A 24,463-nucleotide genomic window follows, 5' to 3' on the forward strand; every position below is an offset into this window, starting at 1 on the left:
TGATTAAGTAACAGAGAGGGTTGATGAAGGTGGTGCAGTATAAATTGCATAGAAGGATTTTGAAAAGGAATTTGATAAAATACCAGATAACAGCCTCATTCAGAAAATAGAAGCAGTTGGTATTAAAGGAGCAGTGATAATTTGGGTACGTGTTGCCTAAGGGATAGGAGGCAGAGAGTCGTGACGAATGGATGTTTTTCTGAATGGACAGAAGTATACCCTAGGGTCCTCCAGGGGTCAGTATTAGGACCATTGTTTTCTTTGTTATATGTAAATGACCTGGATTTGGGTCTAGGGAGTACAATTTCAAAGTTTGCAGATTAAACCAAACTTGACAACATTGTAAAAGTGAGCAGGACAATAGCAGACTTCAGGAGGACATAGACAGACTGGTGAACTGGGCAGACACATGGCAGATGCAGTTGAAAGTGGATAATTGTGAAGTGGTAGACTTTGAGAGCAAAACATGGTGAGGCAAGTTAATCTAAATGGAGAGGCAGCATTCAAAATGGAGTGGCAGTATAATCTAAGTGGTTCAATTTTGAGGTGGGTATGAGAGCAGAGAGGCCTGGGAGGGCATATTCACAATCTTAAAAGTGACAGGGCAAGTTGATAAGGCTGTTAAGAAAGTCTATGTGATACTTGGCTTTGTAAATGGTGGCATTGAATACAAAAACAATGATGCCATGATATACCTTTGCAAATCTCTGGTTAAGCCTCAGCTGGGGTTTTGTGTATAATTCTGGGCTCCACACCAGAGGAAGGATGTCAAGGCCCTGGAGAGAGTACAGAGGAGGGTCACCAGGATGATATCAGGGATGAGGGACTTCAGTTGTATTGAGAGATTGGAGAAACTGGAATCGTTCTCTTCAGAGTAGGCAAGGTTAAGGAGTGAACTAATGGATGTATTCAAAGTAATGAGGAGCTTTGATAGAGCAAGTAGGGAGAAACTTTCCTTTGACAAGTAGGTCGGTAACCAACATCATAGATGTAAAATAATTGGCAAAAGAACTAGAGGGGAAATGAGGAGAAATTTCTCGACACAGAGGGTTATTAAGATTGGGCAATTAAGGAATTATGTCTAATATACATATCGTTAGTGTAAAACATTTCAATTTATTCTAGGGATAAGAATAAATACATATTCAAAAATTATCAGGGCTTCTGATAGAGCAAGTGGGGAAAAACTGTTTTCTCTGACAAGAGGGCTATAACCAGACATCATAGATATAAAATATAATAATTGGTAAAAGAACTAGAGGGAAGTGTGGAGAAATAATTTCACACCCAGATTGATATGATTTGGAATGCATGACCTGAAAGGATGGTGGAATCAGATTCCGTCGGAACTTTCAAAAGGCGATTGAGCATGTTCTTGAAAAGGATTAATTTGCAGGGTTTTGTGGAAAAAGCTGAGTGTGGGACTAAATTGGAAAGCTCTTTCAAAGAGCCAGCACAGATGTAACAGGCTGAATGGCTTCCTTCCGTGCTGGATGACAAACGAGCAACTAACCTGGAAGTCTTGGTGTGGGATCCTTCCTGCCAGTTGGTGCCACTCGCCCTGAGCAAGTTCAGCATGTGATGACTGGGAGCTTCAAGTATTCAAATCAGGTTTTGGCATGGGCCCATGATGTTCATTTGAATAAATTATTCATCCCTTTGACTATTCTGGCCATGTGCTCCTGACATCAGCACATGCACTTTATCTAACATGGCAGCCGGCACATTTCTGGCTGGAAATGTGCACGCATTTCCTGCTCACCACATTAGAACATTAGTCGGTCAGGTTGCACCCACAAAACACCTACTGTGTGGCTGCAATTCTAGTCTATAGACTTTTATTAAAATATAGGTAAGTTTATTGTCAACTAGGAAACCTTAGAGTAGTTTGAGAAGCAAAGTAGAGTCAGTTGAAGCATAGGAGTCTCATACAGGCTGTGGAGCTGAGTGTGACACAACTGAGATATTGCAGCACCACCCCTGGCAGGCAAGTGTAATCACAACGTGACACATTTACATAGGTCATTTCCATTGTAAAATTGCTGTAATGAAAAATCAACACAAAAATACAAAACATAAAAATGAAAAGTAAAGTTCATTAAACAAGAAGTGCAGGTAAGTGTAATATTTTTACACTGTAAGGACAGATACAATTACACCAATCACACTACTTGTATTTGGAAATGTCCTTTTTACATGTATCTCCTTGAAGTTGAAAGGGGCGGCACAGTGGCACAGTGGTTAGCACCACAGCCTCACAGCTCCAGGGACCCGGGTTCGATTCTGGGTACTGCCTGTGCGGAGTTTGCAAGTTCTCCCTGTGGCCTGTGCGGAGTTTGCAAGTTCTCCCTGTGTCTGTGTGGGTTTCCTCCGGGTGCTCCGGTTTCCTCCCACATGCCAAAAGACTTGCAGGTTGATAGGTAAATTGGCCATTATAAATTGTCCCTAGTATAGGTAGGTGATAGGGAAATATAGGGACAGGTGGGGATGTGGTAGGAATATGGGATTAGTGTAGGATTAGTATAAATGGGTGGTTGATGGTCGGCACAGACTCGGTGGGCCAAAGGGCCTGTTTCAGTGCTGTATCTCTAAATAAAAAAATAAAAACGAAATAAAAGATTGTCAGTTTGTCCTTTTGTTAGGTTTATGCTGCATTACTTAGACCAACACCATTAGCATGGCAAGGAATATCACGTGGGTTAACTGATATTACATCGACACCACAGCAAAGTCTACAGTGTTACAAAGAGTAGCGTGAAGAGACAGACAAACAAAATAACTTACACAAAGTCAATAAGCTGAGCTTTATATTCTTCCCAGTGTTTTCTCATGGAAAAGGCTACTGCTGATTGGAAAAAATATTTCTCACTTGCATCCCAGATATACTGAAATCAAATAAGAATGCATTGAGTTAGTGTTCCCCACAGAGCAGATCTTTCCAAAACACTGGCAGAGGATGCAGCAAACTATTATTGGATCCAGACCTATCACATTCAGCCAGATATAATAAATTCTTTAAAAGCCATTTTTACAGAACTAAGCTGCTGTTGACCAATTTCAGTGCCTCAAATTAACAATTCAACATTAGTGCTTGTACAATAACACTATCATTAATTCATAAACCTAACCAGTACAAGTCAGCATAATACAAAAACTAGACAATGTGCTCAGTGACAAAGTTTATGGGTGAAAATGTTATTTCTATTTACATGTTTTCAGCGGAAAGAATACAGCAGTCAGCCATGTGTCAGCTGTGGCTCAGTGGGTAGGTAGCTCATTTGTCTCTGATTCACGGCTGTGGGTTCAAGTTCCACTCCAAGTACATGAGGATATAATCGAGCTTGATACTCCCAGTGCAGAACGGAGGGTGAGCTGCCTTTCAACTGAGGTATTAAACTGTCTGCCCTTACAGGTGGAAGTAAAAGATCTCTTGGCACTATTTCGAAGAGCACAGGTTGCATTCTTCCTGGTGACCAGGCTAATATTCCTCCCTGAAGTAACATCACTAAAAAGAGCTTTAATTTTAAATAATGAGCTTTATTGTCTTAAAAGCAGAATTATAGTTAGATTTATCAGGCAATCAGAAGTCTGGATATGAAAGACATATCCACCTTATGACATCACCGTAACGATTTGTGACACATTATATAGCATACCATGAAAGGTGTTGCCCATCAAGCCATCTCTCAGTGACACATAAAACACGATTCCTGAATGAGTAAGCTCATCCACAGTGCTAGAAGTGTTAATTGTGATTTCATTTTGTGCTGAATAAGGTTAAAATTTTATCGCCAAGTAATCAAGTGAACCTGGCTATGTTACTGCGCTATTAAAAAAGACAATCAAAGTCATAAAACTTGTCAGCAAAACTGGCAACTGCAGATTAGTCAAGACGACTGCTTCATGTAAATAAGGCCAATATTGCTCCAAATATAATTACCTCTGACCTTTAATCAAAACAGGTAAAGCGATAGTGCTTTTGATTGAGGCATGTGACAATGTGTTTATCAAGTGCATTCAGTATTGCACTGTGTCATTATGCTGATTCACTGTACCGCAAAGTGGTGGAACAAGATCATGAGTTCCTAGGCTTGCAGAATGGGCAGACAAGTGCTAGATGGAATTTAATACAGAAGGCATTTTGGCAGAAGGGTTAGGGAGAGGCTATATAGACTTAATAGTGCAGTTCTAAAGAGTGTACAGGGACAGAGGGTCTGGGGGAGTTATGTGCATAGACCTTTGAAGGTGGCAGGACACATTGAGAGAGTAATTAGCAAAGCATATGAGATCTTGGGCTTCATAAATAGAGGTGCAAAAGCAGGGAAGTTATACTTTATAAAGCTCTGGTCAGGACCCAACCAGAGTATTGCATCCAGTTCTGATCACCACACTTTAGGAAGGATGTGAAGGTGTTAGAGAAGATGCGGAAGAGATTTAGTAGAATGGTTCCAGGGATGAGGGATTTTAGCTACAAGGTTATATTGGATCAACTGGGATTGTTCTCCTTGGAGCAAAGGAGATTGATGGGAGATTTGATAGAGGTGTACAAGATTATGACAAGTTTAGATAAGGTAGATAAAGTTGAAGGTACAAGGACCAGGTCTAAGAGATTTAAGGTTTTGGGCAAAAGATGCAGAAGGGATGTGAGGAAGATCTTTGTTACGCAGCAAGTGGTAATGAGCTGGAACTCGCGACCTACAAGGGTGTTGGAAGCAGAGACAATAAATGATTTCAAAAGGGATTTGGATTGGCACTTAAAGGAAATAAACTTTCGGGGTACAGGGAAAGGGCGAGGGCATTGGACTGACGAGATTGCTCCACAGAGAACAGACATTCACTCGATGGCCCGAATGGCCTTCTTCTGTGTCATACTGACTCGATGACTGTCTATTATTCTAAGTCAGACAGTACACCTAAGGAAGGGAGGAGGGAAGTCTCAATGGACAGTATCTTTTGCATGGACCTCTTCATCGTTCCTTCCAGCACAGGATTGCAGAATCCTAGGATTGTTACTTGACCACAATCTCTGTTAGTGAGTGGTGTTTTGCAACAAACTGTGAAAAACATTGTTGTGTAGATGAAGTATTCAATGAATTTTAAACCACTGTCTACCATGCTGTATCACCCACTGTTATACGCACTGTCTATCATGCTTATCACCCACTGTCATACCCACTGTCTACCATGCTGTATCACCCACTGTTATACCCACTGTCTACCATGCTGTATCACCCACTGTTATACCCACTGTCTACCATGCTGTATCACCCACTGTCATACACACTGTCGACCAAGCTGTATCACCCATTGTTATACCTACTGTCACCATGCTGTATCACCCATTGTTATATCCACTGTCACCATGCTGTATAACCCACTGTTATACCCACTGTCACCATGCTGTATTACCCATTGTTATACCCACTGTCACCATGCTGTATCACCCATTGTTATACCCACTGTCTACCATGCTGTATCACCCACTGTTTACCATGCTGTATCACCCATTGTTATACGCACTGTCTATCATGCTGTATCACCCACTGTGATACCCACTGTCTACCATGCAGTATCACCCACTGTTTACCATGCTGTATCACACACTGTTATACCCACTGTCACCATGCTGTATCACCCACTGTTATACCCACTGTCAACATGCTGTATCACCCATTGTTATACCCACTGTCAACATGCTGTATCACCCATTGTCATACCTACTGTCTACCATGCTGTATCACCCACTGTTATACCCACTGTCTACCACGCTGTATCACCCACTGTTACACGCACTGTCTACCATGCTGTATCACCCACTGTTATACCCACTGTCTACCATGCTGTATCACCCACTGTTATACCCACTGTCTACCACGCTGTATCACCCACTGTCATATGCACTGTCTACCATGCTGTATCACCCACTATCTACCATGCTGTATCACCCACTGTTATACCCACTGTCTACCATGCTGTATCACCCACTGTTATACCCACTGTCTACCATGCTGTATCACCCACTGTTATACCCACTGTTTACCATGCTGTATCACCCACTGTTATACCCACTGTCACCATGCTGTATCACCCACTGTATACCCACTGTCAACATGCTGTATCACCCATTGTTATACCCACTGTCACCATGCTGTATCACCCACTGTTATACCCACTGTCAACATGCTGTATCACCCATTGTTATACCCACTGTCAACATGCTGTAACACCCACTGTTATACCCACTGTCAACATGCTGTATCACTCACTGTTATGCCCACTGTCACACATGATGTATCACCCACTGTTATACCCACTGTCTACCATGCTGTATCACCCACTGTTATACCCACTGTCTACCACGCTGTATCACCCACTGTTATACGCACTGTCTACCATGCTTTATCACCCACTGTTATACCCACTGTCTACCATGCTGTATCACCCACTGTTATACCCACTGTCTACCATGCTGTATCACCCACTGTTATATGCACTGTCTACCATGCTGTATCACCCACTGTTATATGCACTGTCTACCATGCTGTATCACCCACTGTCTACCATGCTGTATCACCCACTGTTATACCCACTGTCAACATGCTGTATCACCCATTGTTATACCCACTGTCAACATGCTGTATCACCCATTGTTATACCCACTGTCAACATGCTGTATCACACACTGTTATACCCACTGTCAACATGCTGTGTCACCCATTGTCATACCTACTGTCTACCATGCTGTATCACCCACTGTTATACCCACTGTCTACCACGCTGTATCACCCACTGTTACACGCACTGTCTACCATGCTGTATCACCCACTGTTATACCCACTGTCTACCATGCTGTATCACCCACTATCTACCATGCTGTATCACCCACTGTTATACCCACTGTCTACCATGCTGTATCACCCACTGTTATACCCACTGTCTACCATGCTGTATCACCCACTGTTATACCCACTGTTTACCATGCTGTATCACCCACTGTTATACCCACTGTCACCATGCTGTATCACCCACTGTTATACCCACTGTCAACATGCTGTATCACCCATTGTTATACCCACTGTCAACATGCTGTATCACCCATTGTTATATTCACTGTCAACATGCTGTATCACCCATTGTTATACCCACTGTCAACATGCTGTACCACCCATTGTTATACCCACTGTCAACATGCTGTATCACCCACTGTTATACCCACTGTCAACATGCTGTATCACCCATTGTTATACCCACTGTCAACATGCTGTATCACCCACTGTTATACCCACTGTCAACATGCTGTACCACCCATTGTTATACCCAGTGTCAACATGCTGTATCACCCACTGTTATACGCACTGTCTACCATGCTGTATCACTCACTGTTATGCCCACTGTCACACATGATGTATCACCCACTGTTATACCCACTGTCTACCATGCTGGATCACCCACTGTTATACCCACTGTCTACCACGCTGTATCACCCACTGTTATACACACTGTCTACCATGCTGTATCACCCACTGTTATACCCACTGTCTACCATGCTGTATCACCCACTGTTATACCCACTGTCTACCATGCTGTATCACCCACTGTTATATGCACTGTCTACCATGCTGTATCACCCACTGTCTACCATGCTGTATCACCCACTGTTATACCCACTGTCTACCATGCTGTATCACCCACTGTTATACCCACTGTCTACCACGCTGTATCACCCACTGTCTACCATGCTGTATCACCCACTGTTATACGCACTGTCTACCATGCTGTATCACCCACTGTTATACCCACTGTCTATCATGCTGTATCACCCACTGTCTACCATGCTGTATCACCCACTGTTATACCCACTGTCTACCACGCTGTATCACCCACTGTCTACCATGCTGTATCACCCACTATTATACCCACTGTCTACCACGCTGTATCACCCACTGTTATATGCACTGTCTACCATGCTGTTTCACCCACTGTCTACCATGCTGTATCACCCACTGTCATACCCACTGTCTACCATGCTGTATCACCCACTGTTATACCCACTGTCTACCATGCTGTATCACCCACTGTTATACCCACTGTCTACCATGCTGTATCACCCACTGTCTACCATGCTGTATCACCCACTGTCATACCCACTGTCTACCATGCTGTATCACCCACTGTTATACCCACTGTCTACCATGCTGTATCACCCACTGTTATACCCACTGTCTACCATGCTGTATCACCCACTGTCTACCATGCTGTATCACCCACTGTTATACCCACTGTCTACCATGCTGTATCACCCACTGTTATACCCACTGTCTACCATGCTGTATCACCCACTGTCTACCATGCTGTATCACCCACTGTTATACGCACTGTCTACCACGCTGTATCACCCATTGTTATACCCACTGTCTACCATGCTGTATCGCCCACTGTTTTATCCACTGTCTACCATGCTGTATCACCCATTGTTATACCCACTGTCAACATGCTGTATCACCCACTGTTATACGCACTGTCTACCATGCTGTATCACTCACTGTTATGCCCACTGTCACACATGATGTATCACCCACTGTTATACGCACTGTCTACCATGATGTATCACCCATTGTTATACCCACTGTCTACCACGCTGTATCACCCGCTGTCTACCATGCTGTATCACCCACTGTTATACCCACTATCTACCATGATGTATCACCCATTGTTATACCCACTGTCTACCATGCTGTATCGCCCACTGTTTTACCCACTGTCTACCATGCTGTGTCACCCACTGTCATACCCACTGTCTACCATGATGTATCACCCATTGTTATACCCACTGTCTACCATGCTGTATCGCCCACTGTTTTATCCACTGTCTACCATGCTGTATCACCCACTGTTATACCCACTGTCTACCATGATGTATCACCCATTGTTATACCCACTGTCTACCATGCTGTATCACCCACTGTTTTACCCACTGTCTACCATGCTGTGTCACCCACTGTCATACCCACTGTCTACCATGCTGTATCACCCGCTGTCTACCATGCTGTATCATCCACTGTTATACCCACTGTCTACCATGATGTATCACCCATTGTTATACCCACTGTCTACCACGCTGTATCACCCGCTGTCTACCATGCTGTATCGCCCACTGTTTTATCCACTGTCTACCATGCTGTATCACCCATTGTCATACCCACTGTCTACCACGCTGTATCACCCGCTGTCTACCATGCTGTATCACCCACTGTCATGCCCACTGTCTACCATGCTGTATCACCCATTGTCATACCCACTGTCTACCATGCTGTATCACCCATTGTCATACCCACTGTCTACCACGCTGTATCACCCGCTGTCTACCATGCTGTATCACCCACTGTCATGCCCACTGTCTACCATGCTGTATCACCCATTGTTATACCCACTGTCTACCATGCTGTATCACCCACTGTCTACCATGCTGTATCACCCACTGTCATGCCCACTGTCTACCATGCTGTATCACCCACTGTTATACGCACTGTCTACCATGCTGTATCACCCACTGTTATACCCACTGTCTACCATGCTGTATTATCCACTGTCATACCCACTGTCTACCATGTTGTATTACCCACTGTTATACGCACTGTCTACCATGCTGTATTATCCACTGTCATACCCACTGTCTACCATGCTGTATTACCCACTGTTATACCCACTGTCTACCATGCTGTATCATCCACTGTTATACCCACTGTCTACTATGCTGCATCACCCATTGTTATCCGCACTGTCTACCACGCTGTATAACCCATTGTTATACGCACTGTCTACCATGCTGTATCACCCACTGTTATACCCACTGTCTACCATGCTGTATTATCCACTGTCATACCCACTGTCACACATGATGTATCACCCACTGTCATACCCACTGTCTACCATGCTATATCACCCATTGTTATACCTACTGTCACCATGCTGTATCACCCATTGTTATATCTACTGTCACCATGCTGTATCACCCATTGTTATACCCACTGTCTACCATGATGTATCACCCATTGTTATACGCACTGTCTATCATGCTGTATCACCCACTGTTATACGCACTGTCTATCATGCTGTATCACCCACTGTGATACCCACTGTCAACATGCTTTATCACCCATTGTTATACCCACTGTCAACATGCTGTATCACCCATTGTCATACCTACTGTCAACCATGCTGTATCACCCACTGCTATACGCACTGTCTACCATGCTGTATCACTCACTGTTATGCCCACTGTCACACATGATGTATCACCCACTGTTATACCCACTGTCTACCATGCTGGATCACCCACTGTTATACCCACTGTCTACCACGCTGTATCACCCACTGTTATACACACTGTCTACCATGCTGTATCACCCACTGTTATACCCACTGTCTACCATGCTGTATCACCCACTGTTATACCCACTGTCTACCATGCTGTATCACCCACTGTTATATGCACTGTCTACCATGCTGTATCACCCACTGTCTACCATGCTGTATCACCCACTGTTATACCCACTGTCTACCATGCTGTATCACCCACTGTTATACCCACTGTCTACCACGCTGTATCACCCACTGTCTACCATGCTGTATCACCCACTGTTATACGCACTGTCTACCATGCTGTATCACCCACTGTTATACCCACTGTCTACCATGCTGTATCACCCACTGTCTACCATGCTGTATCACCCACTGCTATACGCACTGTCTACCATGCTGTATCACTCACTGTTATGCCCACTGTCACACATGATGTATCACCCACTGTTATACCCACTGTCTACCATGCTGGATCACCCACTGTTATACCCACTGTCTACCACGCTGTATCACCCACTGTTATACACACTGTCTACCATGCTGTATTATCCACTGTCATACCCACTGTCTACCATGCTGTATTACCCACTGTTATACCCACTGTCTACCATGCTGTATCATCCACTGTTATACCCACTGTCTACCATGCTGCATCACCCATTGTTATCCGCACTGTCTACCACGCTGTATAACCCATTGTTATGCACACTGTCACACATGATGTATCACCCACTGTCATACCCACTGTCTACCATGCTGTATCACCCATTGTTATACCTACTGTCACCATGCTGTATCACCCATTGTTATATCCACTGTCACCATGCTGTATAACCCACTGTTATACCCACTGTCACCATGCTGTATCACCCATTGTTATACCTACTGTCACCATGCTGTATCACCCATTGTTATACCCACTGTCTACCATGCTGTATCACCCACTGTTTACCATGCTGTATCACCCATTGTTATACGCACTGTCTATCATGCTGTATCACCCACTGTTATACGCACTATCATGCTGTATCACCCACTGTGATACCCACTGTCTACCATGCAGTATCACCCACTGTTTACCATGCTGTATCACCCACTGTTATTCCCACTGTCACCATGCTGTATCACCCACTGTTATACCCACTGTCTACCACGCTGTATCACCCACTGTTATACGCACTGTCTACCATACTGTATCACCCACTGTTATACCCACTGTCTACCACGCTGTATCACCCACTGTTATATGCACTGTCTACCATGCTGTATCACCCACTATCTACCATGCTGTATCACCCACTGTTATACCCACTGTCTACCATGCTGTATCACCCATTGTTATACCCACTGTCAACATGCTGCATCACCCATTGTTATACCCACTGTCTACCATGCTGTATCACCCACTGTTATTCCCACTGTCACCATGCTGTATCACCCACTGTTATTCCCACTGTCACCATGCTGTATCACCCATTGTTATACCCACTGTCTATCATGCTGTATCACCCACTGTTATACCCATTGTCTACCATGCTGTATCACCCATTGTTATACCCACTGTCTACCATGCTGTATCACCCACTGTTATACCCATTGTCTATCATGCTGTATCACCCACTGTTATACCCATTGTCTACCATGCTGTATCACCCATTGTTATACCCACTGTCTACCATGCTGTATCACCCACTGTTATACCCACTGTCACCATGCTGTATCACCCATTGTTATACCCACTGTCAACATGCTGCATCACCCATTGTTATACCCACTGTCTACCATGCTGTATCACCCACTGTTATACCCACTGTCTACCATGCTGTATCACCCACTGTTATACCCACTGTCTATCATGCTGTATCACCCACTGTTATACCCATTGTCTACCATGCTGTATCACCCACTGTTATACCCACTGTCAACATGCTGTAAGACCCATTGTTATACCCACTGTCAACATGCTGTATCACCCATTGTCATACCTACTGTCTACCATGCTGTATCACTCACTGTTATGCCCACTGTCACACATGATGTATCACCCACTGTTATACCCACTGTCTACCATGCTGTATCACCCACTGTTATACCCACTGTCTACCACGCTGTATCACCCACTGTTATATGCACTGTCTACCATACTGTATCACCCACTGTTATACCCACTGTCTACCATGCTGTATCACCCACTGTTATACCCACTGTCTACCACGCTGTATCACCCACTGTTATATGCACTGTCTATCATGCTGTATCACCCACTGTTATACGCACTGTCTATCATGCTGTATCACCCACTGTGATACCCACTGTCTACCATGCAGTATCACCCACTGTTTACCATGCTGTATCACCCACTATCTACCATGCTGTATCACCCACTGTTATACCCACTGTCTACCATGCTGTATCACCCACTGTTATATCCACTGTCTACCATGCTGTATCACCCACTGTTATACCCACTGTTTACCATGCTGTATCACCCACTGTTATACCCACTGTCACCATGCTGTATCACCCACTGTTATACCCACTGTCAACATGCTGTATCACCCATTGTTATACCCACTGTCAACATGCTGTATCACCCATTGTCATACCTACTGTCTACCATGCTGTATCACCCACTGCTATACGCACTGTCTACCATGCTGTATCACTCACTCTTATGCCCACTGTCACACATGATGTATCACCCATTGTTATACCCACTATCTACCATGCTGTATCACCCACTGTTATACCCACTGTCTACCACGCTGTATCACCCACTGTTATACGCACTGTCTACCATGCTGTATCACCCACTGTTATACCCACTGTCTACCATGCTGTATCACCCACTGTTATACCCACTGTCTACCACGCTGTATCACCCACTGTTATATGCACTGTCTACCATGCTGTATCACCCACTGTTATACCCACTGTCTACCACGCTGTATCACCCACTGTTATACCCACTGTCTACCACGCTGTATCACCCACTGTCTACCATGCTGTATCACCCACTGTTATACGCACTGTCTACCATGCTGTATCACCCACTGTCTACCATGCTGTATCACCCACTATTATACCCACTGTCTACCACGCTGTATCACCCACTGTTATATGCACTGTCTACCATGCTGTATCACCCACTGTCTACCATGCTGTATCACCCACTGTTATACCCACTGTCTACCATGCTGTATCACCCACTGTCTACCATGCTGTATCACCCACTGTCATACCCACTGTCTACCATGCTGTATCACCCACTGTTATACCCACTGTCTACCATGCTGTATCACCCACTGTTATACCCACTGTCTACCATGCTGTATCACCCACTGTCTACCATGCTGTATCACCCACTGTCATACCCACTGTCTGCCATGCTGTATCACCCACTGTTATACCCACTGTCTACCATGCTGTATATCCCACTGTTATACCCACTGTCTACCATGCTGTATCACCCACTGTCTACCATACTGTATCACCCACTGTTATACCCACTGTCTACCACGCTGTATATCCCACTGTCATACCTACTGTCTACCATGCTGTATCACCCACTGTTATACGCACTGTCTACCATGCTGTATCACTCACTGTTATGCCCACTGTCACACATGATGTATCACCCATTGTTATACCCACTGTCTACCACGCTGTATCACCCGCTGTCTACCATGCTGTATCACCCACTGTTATACCCACTGTCTACCATGATGTATCACCCATTGTTATACCCACTGTCTACCATGCTGTATCGCCCACTGTTTTACCCACTGTCTACCATGCTGTGTCACCCACTGTCATACCCACTGTCTACCATGATGTATCACCCATTGTTATATCCACTGTCTACCATGCTGTGTCACCCACTGTTTTATCCACTGTCTACCATGCTGTATCACCCACTGTTATACCCACTGTCTACCATGATGTATCACCCATTGTTATATCCACTGTCTACAATGCTGTATCACCCACTGTTTTACCCACTGTCTACCATGCTGTGTCACCCACTGTCATACCCACTGTCTACCATGCTGTATCACCCGCTGTCTACCATGCTGTATCACCCACTGTTATACCCACTGTCTACCATGATGTATCACCCATTGTTATACCCACTGTCTACCACGCTGTATCACCCGCTGTCTAACATGCTGTATCACCCACTGTCATGCCCACTGTCTGCCATGCTGTATCACCCATTGTCATACCCACTGTCTACCACGCTGTATCACCCGCTGTCTACCATGCTGTAGCACCCACTGTCATGCCCACTGTCTACCATGCTGTATTACCCATTGTTATACCCACTGTCTACCATGCTGTATCACCCGCTGTCTACCATGCTGTATCACCCACTGTCATGCCCACTGTCTACCATGCTGTATCACCCACTGTTATACGCACTGTCTACCATGCTGTATCACCCACTGTTATACCCACTGTCTACCAAGCTGTATTATCCACTGTCATACCCACTGTCTACCATGCTGTATTACCCACTGTTATACCCACTGTGTACCATGCTGTATTATCCACTGTCATACCCACTGTCTACCATGCTGTATTACCCACTGTTATACCCACTGTCTACCATGCTGTATCATCCACTGTTATGCCCACTGTCACACATGATGTATCACCCACTGTTATACCCACTGTCATCATGCTGTATAACCCACTGTCTACTATGCTCTATCACCCACTGTTATGCCCACTGTCACACATGCTGTATCGCCCATTGTTATATCCACTGTCACCATGCTGTATCACCCACTGTTATACCCACTGTCATCATGCTGAATAACCCACTGTCTACCATGCTGTATCACCCACTGTTATACGCACTGTCTTGCATGCTGTATCACCCACTGTTATACCCACTGTCACCATGCTGTATCACCCACTGTTATACGCACTGTCTACCATGCTGTATCACCCACTGTTATACCCACTGTCACCATGCTGTATCACCCACTGTTATACGCACTGTCTACCATGCTGTATCACCCACTGTTGTACCCACTGTCTACCATGCTGTATCACCCCCGTTATACCCATTGTCTGCCATGCTGTATCTCCCACTGTTATACCCATTATCTACCATGCTGTATCACCCCCTGTTATACCCATTGTCTGCCATGCTGTATCTCCCACTGTTATACCCATTATCTACCATGCTGTATCACCCCCTGTTATACCCACTGCCTACTATGATTTTTTTTCAATTTCTTCTGCAAATGATTTTGATTGCTTTTGTAAATTGATTGATGGCAGGAAGACACCTCATACACATAAACATTACTATTCGTTATTGCCTAATCAGTTTAATTAACTATTCAACAGTGAAAGTAACTAAACCCTGAGGAGCTTTGTCAAATGTTATTGAATATTGGGAATGGAAATCGTACAGTGATGGGACTCTGCTATCTATCTGGGAAGAAAATTAATCTTACAGCATTTTCTCCAAGTGCAGTCTTCAGACTAATCCGTACTTTAATTGCATCTTTTATATCTGAAAATAGAAAGAAGGAAAAAGATGTCCACCAGTTTGATTCAGAACCTTAAACAAGAGCTTGAAAGTCAATGTAAAAATCAGAAACCTATGATTCGAAATATTTAATTGTATACTTTCTATATATTTAAATATATAGAATGCTGAGGTTTTATTCCCTCTCCTTTGCCTCTGCGCCCATTTCTTTGGCCAAGTTTCCTCCCTGCATAGTGGACACTTTGTCCTGTCTTCGGTATTCTGCTTTCACCCTCTCTAGGTCTTGTTATTGGGAACTGCCAGCGTGACATTAGTTGTCTCAATTTCTCTACTTCCCTCACTCTTTCTAACCTGTCCCCCTCTGAACACACCCTCCATTTTCTCCAGTCCAACCCTAACATTGTCATTAAATCTGCTGATAAGGTTGGCACTGTTACTGTTTGGCGAACCAACTTCTACTTAGCAGTGGCTGAACGCCAACTCTCCGACACCCCTTTCTACCTACCCCTGGACCATGACTGCCACTGAACATCAAGCCATCCTTTCCAAAACTGTCACTGACCTCATGTCCTCCGGAGATCTTCCATCCACAGCTACCAACCTCATAGTTCCTTAATCCCAACTGTCTGCTTCTATAATATTCTGAGGGGACTTGACAGGGTAGATGCTGAGATGTTTCCCCTCGTGGGTGAATCAATAACTAGGGGGCACAGTTTCAAAATATGGGGTCTCCCATTTAAAATGGAGATGAGGAGGACTTTCTTCTCTCAGAGGGTCATTAGTATTTGGAATTCTCTTCTCCAGAGAGCAGTGGAGGGTGGGCCATTGAATATATTCAACGCTAAGTTAGACAGATTTTGTTATACAAGGGTGCCAAGGGTTATGTGGGGAAGGCAGGAAAGTGGAGTTTATGCTACAATCAGATCAGCCATGATCTTATTAAATGGCAGAGTAGGCTCGAGGGGCCAAATGGCCTACTCCTGCTCCTGTTTCTTATGTTCCTCCTCCCCAAAATCCACAAGCAGGACTGCATTGGTAGACCCATCATTTAAGCCTGATCTTGCCCCATGGAATTTATTTCTTCATATCTCAAGTCCAGTACTTTTCTCCCCTATTGAGTCTCTTCCTACCTTCCATTGCCCTCCACCACTTTAACAATTTCCAGTTTCCTGACTATAACCGCCTCTTTTTCACTATGGACAACCAATCCCTCTTCACCTTGATCCCTCACCAGGACAGCCTGAAGGCTCTCCACTTTGCCCTTGAATGGAGGCCCAACCAGTCCCGATCCCCCACCAGCCTCCTCTGCCTGGTTGAGCTTGTTCTCACATTGACTACTCTAGATTTCACTACTCCAATGCACTCCTGGCTGCCCTCCCACATTCTATCCTCCCTAAATTTGAGGTCATCCAAAACTCTGCTACATCTGTCATTACTCACACCAAGCCCCATTCACTTTCCCCTCTGCTCGCTGACCGACATTGGCTCCCAGTCAAGCAACACCTCAGTTTTAAAATTCTCATCCTTGTTTTCAAGTCGCTCCATGGCTTTGCCCCTCCCTATCTCTGTAATCGCCTCCATGCGCTCAACCCTCCGATATATCTGTGCTCATCTAATTCTGGCCTCTTGAGCATCCCCGATATTAATTGCTGCATTATTGGCAGCCATGCCTTCTGCTGCCTTGGCCCTAAGCTCTAGAATTCCCTCCCTAAACCTCTTCAACTCTCTACCTCACTTCCCTCCTTCAAGACACTCCTTAAAATCTACCTCTTTGACCAAGATTTTGGCATCTGGCATATTATTACCTTATGTGACCTTGTGTCTAATTTTGCTTTATAATGCTGCCGTGAAGCACCTTGGGATGCTTTATTGTGTTACAGGTGCTATATCAATATATGTTGTTGTTATGTTAAACAACCTCTACTTTGACTCCACGCACCTTCTCCAAATAAAAGGTGTCGCTATTCCGTATGGGTCCTAGCTATTCCTGCCTTTGGTGGGATACATGGAACATTCCTTGTTCCAGTCCTACTCAGAGCCCTTTCCTCACCTCTTTTCCCAGTACTTTGATGACTACATTGGTGCCACTTCCTGCTCTCACCCTGATCTGGAAAATGTTATCAACTTTCCTTCCAAACACTGTGCAGGAATCACAGCTTAAGTCAAACCTGTGTCTACATCGACATTATTTGTGATTTGCAGCAGTTTAAAGACTATTGGATCTTCCTGATTGCAGTGACTCGAGATTGCTCAGTTCCCAATTACAGTGAAAAGGAAAGTGTGGCAGAGAGCAATTACAGTTTCTCCACTAACACTGGGATTCCCTGAAGAAACTGGACCTGCACTTGAGCTGGGAGCTCCCTGCTTCTTCCTCACCTTCCCCATTAGATGGCTACTGGTGTCTGTAGAAACCGGGTGGTAGGGCTTGTACAGGACTTCTGCTGACTAAGAGTGAGAGTCTGCAGCGAGCAGCCCAAGATCATTCGGCTCAGTACTTTCCTTCTTCCCCCCAAACCAACACCCCCACACACACTCCTATCTTTCTCCAAAATTCTTGAACATGTCACCTCCCAAATCTGTGCCCATCTTTCCTGGAACTGCATGTTTGAACCTCTCCAATCAAGTTTCCTCCCTGGCCACAGCACTGATGCAGCCCGAACTAAACTCACTGGTAACACCCTTGTGACTGAGGTGCACTGTTCCGCCTCATCCTCCTTGACCTCCTTGCAGCCTTTGACATGGTTGACCCCACCATCCTCCTTCAATGCCTTTCCTCCAATGTCCAGCTTGGTGGGATTGTCCTCACTTGGTTCTGCTCTGATCTATCCAATCACAGTCAGAGCATCTCCAGTAACGTCTCAAAGCCAGCCACTTCCGCCTTTAATTGAGTGGATCTGGGGTGCAGGCCCAGGACTTGGGTTGCTCATTTAAATATTATAATTAGAATTAGAATTAGAATTAGAACATTACAGCGCAGTACAGGCCCTTCGGCCCTCAATGTTGCGCCGACCTGTGAAACCATCTGACCTACACTATTCCATTTTCATCCATATGTCTATCCAATGACCACTTAAATGCCCTTAAAGTTGGCGAATCTACTACTGTTGCAGGCAGGGCGTTCCACGCCCCTACTACTCTCTGAGTAAAGAAACTACCTCTGACATCTGTCCTATATCTATTACCCCTCAACTTAAAGCTATGTCCCCTCGTGTTTGCCATCACCATCCGAGGAAAAAGACTCTCACTATCCACCCTATCTAACCCTCTGATTATCTTATATGTCTCTATTAAGTCACCTCTCCTCCTCCTTCTCTCCAACGAAAACAACCTCAAGTCCCTCAGCCTTTCCTCGTAAGACCTTCCCTCCATACCAGGCAACATCCTAGTAAATCTCCTCTGCACCCTTTCCATAGCTTCCACATCCTTCCTATAATGCGGTGACCAGAACTGCACGCAATACTCCAGGTGCGGTCTCACCAGAGTTTTGTACAGCTGCAGCATGACCTCGTGGCTCCGAAACTCGATCCCCCTACTAATAAAAGCTAACACACCATATGCCTTCTTAACAGCCCTATTAACCTGGGTAGCAACTTTCAGGGATTTATGTACCTGGACACCAAGATCTCTCTGTTCATCTACACTACCAAGAATCTTCCCATTAGCCCAGTACTCTGCATTCCTGTTACTCCTTCCAAAGTGAATCACCTCGCACTTTTCCGCATTAAACTCCATTTGCCATCTCTCAGCCCAGCTCTGCAGCCTATCTATGTCCCTCTGTACCCTACAACATCCTTCGGCACTATACACAACTCCACCGACCTTAGTGTCATCCGCAAATTTACTAACCCACCCTTCTACACCCTCTTCCAGGTCATTTATAATAATGACAAACAGCAGTGGCCCCAAAACAGATCCTTGCGGTACACCACTAGTAACTAAACTCCAGGATGAACATTTGCCATCAACCACCACCCTCTGTCTTCTTTCAGCTAGCCAATTTCTGATCCAAAGCTCTAAATCACCTTCAACCCCATACTTCCGTATTTTCTGCAATAGCCTACCATGGGGAACCTTACCAAACGCCTTACTGAAATCCATATACACCACATCCACTGCTTTACCCTCATCCACCTGTTTGGTCACCTTCTCGAAAAACTCAATAAGGTTTGTGAGGCACGACCTACCCGTCACAAAACCGTGCTGACTATCGCTAATGAACTTATTCTTTTCAAGATGATTATAAATCCTGTCTCTTATAACCTTTTCCAACATTTTACCCACAACCAAAGTAAGGCTCACAGGTCTATAATTACCAGGGCTGTCTCTACTCCCCTTCTTGAACAAGGGGACAACATTTGCTATCCTCCAGTCTTCCGGCACTATTCCTGTCGACAATGATGACATAAAGATCAAGGACAAAGGCTCTGCAATCTCCTCCCTAGCTTCCCAGAGAATCCTAGGGTAAATCCCATCTGGCCCAGGGGACTTATCTATTTTCACACTTTCCAAAATTGATAACACCTCCTCCTTGTGAACCTCAATCCCATCTAGCCTAGTAGCCTGAATCTCAGTATTCTCCTCGACAACATTTTCTTTCTCTACTGTAAATACTGACGCAAAATATTCATTTAACACTTCCCCTACCTCCTCTGATTCCACACACAACTTCCCACTACTATCCTTGATTGGCCCTAATCTAACTCTAGTCATTCTTTTATTCCTGATATACCTATAGAAAGCCTTAGGGTTTTCCCTGATCCTATCCGCCAATGACTTCTCGTGTCCTCTCCTTGCTCTTCTTAGCTCTCCCTTTAGATCCTTCCTGGCTAGCTTGTAACTCTCAAGCGCCCTAACTGAGCCTTCACGTTTCATCCTAACATAAGCCTTCTTCTTCCTCTTGACAAGCGCTTCAACTTCTTTAGTAAACCACGGCTCCCTCGCTCGACAACTTCCTCCCTGCCTCACAGGTACATACTTATCAAGGACACGCAGTAGCTGCTCCTTGAATAAGCTCCACATTTCGATTGTTCCCATCCCCTGCAGTTTCCTTCCCCATCCTACGCATCCTAAATCTTGCCTAATCGCATCGTAATTTCCTTTCCCCCAGCTATAATTTTTGCCCTGCGGTATATACCTGTCCCTGCCCATCGCTAAGGTAAATTTAACCGAATTGTGGTCACTATCACCAAAGTGCTCACCTACATCTAAATCTAACACCTGGCCGGGTTCATTACCCAGTACCAAATCCAATGTGGCATCGCCCCTGGTTGGCCTGTCTACATACTGTGTCAGAAAACCCTCCTGCACACACTGGACAAAAACTGACCCATCTAAAGTACTCGAACTATAGTATTTCCAGTCGATATTTGGAAAGTTAAAGTCCCCCATAACAACTACCCTGTTACTCTCGCCCCTGTCGAGAATAATCTTCGCTATCCTTTCCTCTACATCTCTGGAACTATTTGGAGGTCTATAAAAGACTCCCAACAGGGTAACCTCACCTCTCCCGTTTCTAACCTCGGCCCATACTACCTCAGTAGACGAGTCCTCAAATGTCCTTTCTGTCGCTGTAATACTCTCCTTGATTAACAATGCCACACCCCCCCCCCCCTCTTTTACCATCTTCTCTGTTCTTACTGAAACATCTAAATCCCGGAACCTGCAACATCCATTCCTGCCCCTGCTCTACCCATGTCTCCGAAATGGCCACGACATCGAGATCCCAGGTACCAACCCATGCTGCAAGCTCACCCACCTTATTCCGGATGCTCCTGGCGTTGAAGTAGACACACTTTAAACCAGGTTCTTGCTTGCCAGTGCCCTCTTGCGTCCTTGTAACCTTATCCCTGACCTCACTACTCTCAACATCCTGTACACTGGCACTACAATTTAGGTTCCCATTCCCCTGCTGAATTAGTTTAAACCCCCCCGAAGAGCACTAGCAAATCTCCCCCCCAGGATATTGGTACCCCTCTGGTTCAGGTGAAGACCATCCTGTTTGTAGAGGTCCCACCTACCCCAGAAAGAGCCCCAATTATCCAGGAAACCAAAACCCTCCCTCCTGCACCATCCCTGCAGCCACGTGTTCAACTCCTCTCTCTCCCTATTCCTCGCTTCGCTATCACGTGGCACGGGCAACAACCCAGAGATAACAACTCTGTTTGTTCTCGCTCTAAGCTTCCACATAATGATGCTGTGGGCCTCAGATCTAAGGATCCCCATGGCCTCCGATCAGCCCCGAGGCCCTTTCTGATCTCTCCCCTAAGGCCCCTGCCTCCTCCACACCCCCTACCCAACATGTCCATTTTCCTCCACCACCGGCCCTTCTGATTTACCCCCGACGCTTCTGATCCCTCCCTCCTCTCTACTCTGCACCCCAGCTGTGGCTTGGTGTTGCAGGCCTACCCACTGGACAGATAGCCAGCCTCTCTTTCTAACTGGCTGCAACCGGGAAATGGAGACAAAAAGTGCGAATCAGGTCCTGCCGTCAAATTTGGCAGGATTTGACGACCACAAAAAAGGCTCCCCTCCTCTCAGATAGTAACAGGGCCATAGAATCATGCAGCATAGAAGGAGGCCTTTTGGCCCATTGAGCCTGTGCTGGCTCTTTGAAAGAGATATCCAATTAGTTCCACGCCCTTTTCCTCATAGCCCCTGTAAATTTCTCTCATTCAGCACAATAAAAAAATAAGTAGAAACAGGAGTAGGCCATTTGACCTCTCGCAACTGCTCTGCCATTCAATGTAATCTTTTACCTCAAATCCATTGTCCCACACTATCCCTGTATCCTTCTGTTCCTTATCTGAAGAAGAAGATGCTTGGGAAAGAGTTGCATTTGTTCCAGATCAGCATTTCCTCAGATTGCTCATATTCATAACATTAACAAGTACATACCGCACAAAATTATCCATGAACCATGAAAATTTGATAACTATCTGAAGAATTGCTGGATAAATAGGCACTTTACTTACATGGACTCCAGTTAGGGTCCCAACCGACCATTCTCCCATTCGCCACATTATTATTCTTCAGCCAGGTATACAAAGGTGCAAAATAATTTAGCAGAGGTGAGGCATTCATTCTGGTTTCTCCAGTTACTTGCCAAAGCGCTCTGGTCCAGGGTTCAGATTTCCCTAATTTAAGCATGTCACTGTATGAGAGAGAAAACTACATTATAGTATCAACTAGGTCTTTATCTGAGTGAATCATAATTTTACAAAGAGCTGCTCTGCTTAATGGCAGCATGTGGTTGCCCATGGCGATAGCTCATCCTTCCTGCAAAACGGAAGTATCGAGAACTAAAGGACTGAATTGCCCCTGTCCAGGGGCTTCTAATCTGACAATTGATGTGCTGAACATGGTAAAGAATAGTGTCATGAATTATTTCTCACACATAGATGTTTGCTTTGTCTCAGATGTAACCATACTTTGTGGAGATAACAACAACAACTTACATTTATATGCGCCTTTAACGTAGGAAAACATCCCATGATGCACAGCAGCAAAATCAAAAAGACCGTTGACTCTGAGCCAAAGAGGAGAAAGTAGTTGGGGGACTCAAAGCCTGGTCATGGGAGGTTTTAAGGATGCTTTTAAAGGAGGAGTGTGTCAGTCGTGGCTCACTTGCTTCTGAAGTCACAAGGTGTGGATTTAGGTTCCACTCCAGAGACTTAAGCTCAGATGTCAGGGCTGACTTTCCAGTGCATTACTGCTGGTGTGCTGCACTGTTGGATAAGATATTAAACCAAGGCCCTGTCTATCTTCTCACGTGGACGTACAGATCCTATTGCATTATATTAAAGAAGAGCAGGGGAGTTCTTCCTGGTCTCCTGGCCAATATTTATCCTTCAATCAACATCACAAAAATAGACTATCTGGTCATTATCACACAGCTGTTTGTGAAATTGTGCTGTGAGTAAACTGGCTGCTGTGTTTCCTATATTACAGCAGTGATTATACTTCAAAAGGAAAAGGACTATAACTTCAAAAACTCTCTCTGCATCGTGAATTATCACATACAAAGGGGTGATGGTGGCGTGATGGTATTGTCACTGAACTAGTAATCCAGAGGCCTAGGTTAATGCCTTGGGGAAACGCGTTTAAATCCCACCACCGCAGCTGGTAGAATTTAAAATTACTTAATAAAAATCTGCAATTGAAAACTACTATCAGTAAAGGTGCCATGAACTACCATCGGTAGTCGTTAAAAACCCATCTGGTTCATGTCCTTCAGGGAAGGAAATCTGCTGTCCTTACTTGGTCTGGCCTACATGTGACTCCAGACCCACAGTTGACACTGAACAGCCCGCCGAAGTGGCCCAGCAAGTCACTCAATTGTCAAGGGCAATTAAGGATGGGTAACAAATGCTGGTCTTGCCAGTGACGCCCACATCCCATAGAAGAATTGTTTAAAAAACTGTAACGGGAGGTATACGCTAAAAACAAAACCTTGAATATACAACTGATATCTGGCATTATATTAATTCTTCTGCAAGTAAGTAGATGGGATAAGGTGTAAAGCATGCACTGTTTGCTTTGAGAAGTAACTTTGATACATTGTCTGGTATTTCCTGTGAATTGAGTACCCCCACGTTA

General features: G+C 44.9%; 1 protein-coding gene across 1 annotated transcript in view; it reads right to left on the minus strand.

Annotated features, from left to right (window-relative positions):
* The window catches only part of ace2 (angiotensin I converting enzyme 2), a 72,555-nt gene that overhangs the window by 8,039 nt on the left and 40,053 nt on the right, over nt 1–24,463 (minus strand). The window contains exons 13-15 of the mRNA XM_068026176.1: nt 22,840–23,018; nt 15,834–15,892; nt 2,785–2,885 (exon numbers count right to left, since the gene is read on the minus strand). Of these exons, the coding sequence (XP_067882277.1) occupies nt 2,785–2,885; nt 15,834–15,892; nt 22,840–23,018 (339 nt within the window). The remainder of the gene's footprint in view (nt 1–2,784; nt 2,886–15,833; nt 15,893–22,839; nt 23,019–24,463) is intronic.

The sequence above is a fragment of the Heterodontus francisci genome, unplaced genomic scaffold (assembly GCF_036365525.1).
Source record: "Heterodontus francisci isolate sHetFra1 unplaced genomic scaffold, sHetFra1.hap1 HAP1_SCAFFOLD_742, whole genome shotgun sequence".
NCBI lineage: Eukaryota > Metazoa > Chordata > Chondrichthyes > Heterodontiformes > Heterodontidae > Heterodontus > Heterodontus francisci.